General features: G+C 40.9%; 1 protein-coding gene across 1 annotated transcript; it reads right to left on the minus strand.

Annotated features, from left to right (window-relative positions):
• Positions 1-750: 750 nt before the first annotated feature.
• LOC125870146 (uncharacterized) lies at positions 751-4,368 on the minus strand. The gene is made up of 6 exons (XM_049550489.1): positions 3,798-4,368; positions 3,612-3,710; positions 2,722-3,221; positions 2,142-2,382; positions 1,583-1,904; positions 751-1,426 (listed from the first exon to the last, which is right to left on the minus strand). The coding sequence occupies exons 1-6, from the start codon at positions 4,366-4,368 to the stop codon at positions 751-753; spliced, it is 2,409 nt and encodes an 802-aa protein (XP_049406446.1).
• Positions 4,369-6,368: the final 2,000 nt, after the last annotated feature.

The following is a 6,368-nucleotide window of genomic DNA, read 5'->3' on the forward strand; positions in this document are numbered from 1 at the left end:
AATTAACCAGAACATTCCCCAATCTCACACCATGTAAAAGGAACAATTCTCAGCTCATTAACACATACCAAATCCCCTAACCAATTCAAGCACAAAAGAGGGATGAAAAAATTAACATATGGCAGTAGCCTTACATTAAGGTGAAATCAGTTCCTCCTCTTGAATTTCTTAAGATGGGAGATGTTACACCAACTTGTACTTGAAAAATAAAGGGTTTTCTCAGATTTTTAATGGTGAACTTGCAGGCCAGCACTTTGGAGCTTCTAGGGTTTCTTTTTGGGAGTAAATTGCTGTAGAACAAGTGAGAGATATATGAAATGAATTTCATTCTCTTAAGGGTNACATATTTCCTAAGTAGGTGCATCACCTACTTACCACTTATTTAAGTAGGTCAGTAGTTAATCTACCATTAAGAACCTATGTCATCCTTTCTACGTAAGCTACACATGTACGTGAGTAACTTAATTACGTAAGATATCCGAATCAGTAGCTTAAGCAAGTAGGTTGATTACTATGACAAATTATACTTTACTTACTCTATTTAGCCTCAACCCTCTTTCGAATATTGTCAAACCTATTTCAAATCCTCACTACTCACATAGAACTAGTATAATCAAAATATGGGACGTTACATCCTCCCCTCCTTAAGAACATTCGTCCTCGAATGTTTGCCTAATTATTCAGCTCCAATCAAGCCTATGTTGAATTCTACTGTTAGCCACATAATACGCACAAACTTATACTTACTTGTTACTGTCTTAACTCAGCACTTTGACCCTTCTCCTCGGATTGAAATAAATGAGGATATTTGGACTTCATTGCTTCTTCCGCCTCCCATGTAACTTCTTCAACTTGTTGGTTTCTCCATAGTACTTTTACAGAAGCTACTTCTTTATTTCTTAGTTTCTTAACTTGTCGATCCAAAATTGCGATGGGTACTTCTTCGTAAGTGAGATCTTCTGTAATGTGTACATCTTTCATAGGAGTGATACAAAATGGGTCGCCTATGCATTTTCGAAGAATTGAGACATGAAATACTGGATGGACTGTTGAGAGCTCTTGAGGTAGCTCTAACTCATACGCGACTTGACCAACTTTTCGAATAATTTTATATGGCCCTATATAGCGCGGACTCAGCTTCCCCTTTTTACCAAATCTCATTATCCCTTTCATTGGGGATACCTTCAAAAATACCCAATCTCCTATGAAAAATTCCAGTCCTCTCCTTCTATTATCTGCGTATGATTTATGTCGGCTTTGAGCAGTTGCTAATCGTTGTTGTATCACCTTAACTTTTTCCATAGCTTGATGAACAAGATCTGGCCCAAATAAGGCAGTTTCGCCCGCTTCAAACCATCCGATCGGTGACCTGCACTTTCTCCCATATAACGCTTTATAAGGTGCCATTCTGATACTTGAATGGTAGCTGTTGTTGTAAGCAAACTCAATAAGCGGCAAATGATCATCCCAACTACCTTTGAAGTCTAATATACAAGCTCGCAACATATCCTCAAGTGTTTGGATTGTACGTTCTGCCTGACCATCCGTTTGAGGGTGAAAGGCTGTGCTTAAATTCACTTGCGTTCCCAAACTCTTCTGAATTGACTTCCAAAAGTTCACGGTAAATTGAGCTCCTCTATCAGATATAATAGAGATTGGCACTCCATGTAGCCGAACTATCTCGTTAATATACAACTTTGCATACTCTTCAACTGTATAAGTAGTCTTGACCGGTAAGAAGTGCGCTGCTTTGGTGAGTCTATCAACAATCACCCATATGGAATCAAACTTCCGAAATGAGCGAGGCAAACCAGTGACAAAATCCATATTAATCATATCCCACTTCCAAATTGGAAGTTCTATACGCTGCATATAACCTCCAGGCTTCTGGTGCTCTACTTTAACTTGTTGACAATTTGGACATTGAGCTACAAATTCTGCAATGCTCTTCTTCATGTTACCCCACCAATATACTTCTTTCAAGTCATGATACATTTTTGTTGATCCCGGATGGACAGAATATCTTGAATGATGTGCTTCCGTCATAATCCTCCTTCTTAGTCCATCTATGTTAGGTACACACAATCTGTTTTGGCATTGAAGTACTCCCTCTTCTGTAAGCTCAAATGCCTTTGTCATACCTTGTTGTACATTCTCCTTAAGCTGTAATAGGATAGGATCCGTGTACTGCTTCTCTTTCACCTCCGCTACAAATGAGGATTCTGCAGCATTTTGCACAATAACTCCTTCAGGAGATTCAAGAAGGCGAACCCCCAAGCTAGCTAATTGACGTAGATCTTTAGTTATTTGCTGCCTTCCTATGGACTGCTCATAAGTGCTTGCCATCATTTTACGACTTAAAGCATCAGCTACAACATTTGCCTTCCCGGGATGATACAAGATATCAATGTCATAATCTTTTAATAACTCAAGCCACCTTCGTTGCCTCAAATTCAGATCCTTTTGCTTAAAGATGTATTGCAAACTCTTGTGATCAGTATATATATCAACGTGAACACCATACAAGTAGTGGCGCCATATCTTCAAAGCAAACACAACTGCTGCTAGCTCTAGATCATGGGTTGGATAGTTTTTCTCATGTGACCGCAACTGCCTTGAGGCATAAGCTATCACCTTACCATGCTGCATCAACACACATCCTAAGCCCACTCCCGATGCATCACAATACACTACGTACCCTTCCGTGCCTTCTGGAAGTACCAATACAGGTGTAGAAGTCAATTTATTCTTCAGTTCTTGGAAGCTTCTTTCACATGCATCGCTCCACTGGAACTTGACTTCTTTTTGTGTTAGTTTTGTTAATGGTGCGGAAATAGAAGCAAATCCTTCAACAAACCTTCTATAATAACCTGCCAGCCCAAGGAAACTACGAACCTCCGTAGGTGTTGTAGGTCTTGGCCAGTTCTTCACAGCTTCTATCTTTTGGGTATCAACCCTTACTCCTTCATCAGATACAATATGACCCAAAAATGCCACAGATCTTAACCAAAACTCACATTTAGAGAACTTTGCGTACAACTTTCGATCACGAAGAATCTGTAGCACCTGCCGCAAGTGATTAGCATGGTCCTCTTCAGATCTTGAATACACCATAATGTCATCTATAAATACTATCACGAACACATCCAAAAATGGCTTGAACACCCTATTCATCAAATCCATAAAAGCTGCTGGTGCATTTGTTAGCCCGAATGACATAACTAAAAACTCGAAATGACCATACCGTGTTTGAAAAGCCGTCTTAGGTATATCTTAATCTCTAACCCTCACTTGGTGATAACCCGACCTCAAGTCAATTTTTGAAAAGCACTTAGCACCCTGTAACTGATCAAACAAATCATCAATTCTTGGGAGGGGATATTTGTTCTTAATCGTTACCTTATTCAATTGTCGGTAATCAATACACATTCTCAATGAGCCATCTTTCTTGCGTACAAATAAAACTGGTGCTCCCCAAGGGGATATACTAGGCCTTATGAATCCTTTTTCTAACAAATCATTTAATTGTTCCTTCAACTCCCGTAATTCTGCCGGGGCCATTCTATATGGAGGAATGGAGATAGGTTGAGTATCTGGAATTATATCAATACCAAGCTCTACTTCTCGTTCTGGAGGCAAACCTGGAAGATCTTCAGGAAATACATCAGGAAATTCATTTACCACCGGAACAGATTGAAGAGTTGGTGGATCTGCATCTATATTTCGTACTCTTACTAAATGGCATATGTAGCCTTTGGACATCATCTTCTTCGCCTTAAAATAAGAAATAAACTTACCTCTTGGCGCCCCAATATTACCTTTCCATTCAAGGACTGCCTCTTTTGGAAAATGGAAATGCACCATCTTAGTTCGGCATTCTACTGTAGCATAACAAGAAGCTAACCAATCCATACCCATTATGACATCAAAATCAACCATTTCTAGTTCAACAAGGTCAGCTAATGTATTACGACCACAAACAGTTACTATGCACTTTCGGTAGACTCTTCTAACTATAATAGATTCACCAATCGGTGTAGACACTTCAATTGGTTTAACCAATAATTCTGGTGTTCTTTTGAACTTTGCAGCAATCAATGGAGTGGCATATGATAGTGTAGACCCTGGATCAATTAATGCATATACAATATGTGAAAAGATGGATAATGTACCTGTAACCACATCCGGTGAAGTCTCCAAATTTTGTCGATTTCCTAGGGCATACGTGCGATTCTGAACTCCACTAAAACTAGCTGCCCCTCTAACACCTCTACCACGACCTGCAGGCATTTGTGCACCCCTGCCTAAAGAAGGAACTGATGAAGATGATGCAGCAATCGATCCAGCAGGTTGTGCCATACCACCCATGCCCCTTTGAGGGCAATTTCTCATCATGTGTCCCGGTGTACCACACCAAAAACAAGCATCTGTCCCAAACCTACATGTGCCTAGGTGATTTCTCCCGCATTGTATACAAAGTTGTCGAGGAGGTCTTGATTGGCTCATAATTTCCTGCTCGTGGTGCCCCACTGTTCTTGAGCTTTGGCTTTCACCTCTTTGCCCAAACTGATCGCCCCTAGACCCTCGGGGTGGAGCACTAGCTGTAGAGTAGGAAAATGATGGCCTAGGCGGTCTATTAGAAAACTGAGGCTTAAACTCACCTTGAGATTGGGTAAACTACCCCGTAGATTTGGTCCTCTTGGACTGCCCTCTTTTCGACTCTTGTGCCCTTCTTTTTTGCCTTTGATCCTCCAACTTTTGTGCAAAAGCTTGCATCCTCGCTATATCCATGTCTTTATTCAAAGAAGCAATGGTACAATCTCTAACCAAATATGAATCTAATCTGTCCACATATCGATGAACTCTATCCTCCATAGTAGACACTACATTAGGAGCATACCTGGATAAAGAATTAAACTTGAGACTGTACTCCCTCACACTCATATTCCCTTGGTGGAGATTTAAAACTGATCAGCACGGGCCTCTCGGATCTCCAATGGCAGATAATGGTCAAGAAATGCCTTTTTGAACTCTTTCCAACTAGCTAAAGGTGCATCTGTAACCCTTGATTGCTTCCAAGCTTCATACCACAATATAGCCATACCTCTGAGTCTATATGTTGCTAGCTCAACTGCTTCTTTACCACTTACATGCATAACATCCAAAGTTCGTTGAATCTGATCAATAAAGTCTTGCGGATCTTCTTTAGGATCCGACCCGGTGAATGATGGAGGGTCCAAATTAAGAAAATCACGTATCCGCATACTAGCAGCCCTATCTGCACCACTCGTACCTGCAATTGGACCTTCTTACCTTTGCCCTTGGCCAGCAACTATACGAGTCAATAATTGGACTGCATTATTTAATTCTTGCTCAGTAGTATTAATAGGGGGTTCTCGAGGTGCTGCTTCCCTCCGCTGCTTCCCTCCTTAAATCATCTGGAGATGGAGGAGTCGGGGAAGTCTGTGATATAGACTCATTTTGAGCCTCACTTTGATCAACTTGTCTAGGTAATGATTGGCTACTCCCTTCTCCGGCAGCCACATCTATTTGCTTGCATGTATTTTTACTCCTTCTCGTAACCGGCATTTTTGCTATAATAAAATAATTTAGAGGTTAGATATAATCCACCTACAATATGGCTCTATCGCACAATCTAGAAGATGAAACAACAGAAACAACTCCTACATGTCCCGTAGCCTCCTGTTTATAGATGTGGTGCACAACACATCCATATGCAAGACTCTACATAGACACGGCTTTGTAGACTCCCTAGGATGACCTGCTCTGATACCACTTTTGTCACGCCTCAGATCTGATTAAGACGGACAGGCACCCGATATCTAAATGTCCCGGGAGAACCAACTTAAAACCTGTACTTACCATATATTTAACTATGATAACTATGAAGCTATGACAAGCTTATATGCCCTGTAGTGATAAAAGACCGACATAGACAGGCCCAAAACTTATATACAACACTTGGCCGTGGAGGCCACAATTGTTAAGAGACAAGACACAACCAAACTTTATACATTAGTCTACAAAGCCTCTACAAGATAGACAACCTTAGTTTAGGTCGGGACAAGGCCCCGCCTTACCCTTAACTACTATACGGTAACAAAATAGATGTCAAACACTCGATTAAGCCCCGAATCAACTTGGAGCTCACCAATAGCAGCTGAGTGTCCTGTGCTCCTACTGGGGAGGTCTACTAGCTGGAGTACCTGTGGCTGCAGCATGAAATGCAGCGTCCCCCGAGAGGGACGTCAGTACGAAGAATGTACTGAATATGTAAGGCAATAACATATGTAAACAAGAGCTCAATTGAAATCAAGTATCAATATGTAACTGCATAGATTAGATTA

Source organism: Solanum stenotomum, chromosome 7 (assembly GCF_019186545.1).
Source record: "Solanum stenotomum isolate F172 chromosome 7, ASM1918654v1, whole genome shotgun sequence".
Lineage (NCBI taxonomy): Eukaryota > Viridiplantae > Streptophyta > Magnoliopsida > Solanales > Solanaceae > Solanum > Solanum stenotomum.

Bases quoted from the DNA above. Each gene is read 5' to 3' on its own strand.
- LOC125870146 (XM_049550489.1), bottom strand. From the start codon at position 4,368: ATGGGTGGTATGGCACAACCTGCTGGATCGATTGCTGCATCATCTTCA. The intron at 3,222-3,611 runs GTATTGATATAA...TCGAGTTTTTAG, and splicing joins AGAACGAGAAGTAGAGCTTG to TTATGTCATTCGGGCTAACA. The intron at 2,383-2,721 runs GTACTTCCAGAA...CATCCCGGGAAG, and splicing joins TGACTTCTACACCTGTATTG to GCAAATGTTGTAGCTGATGC.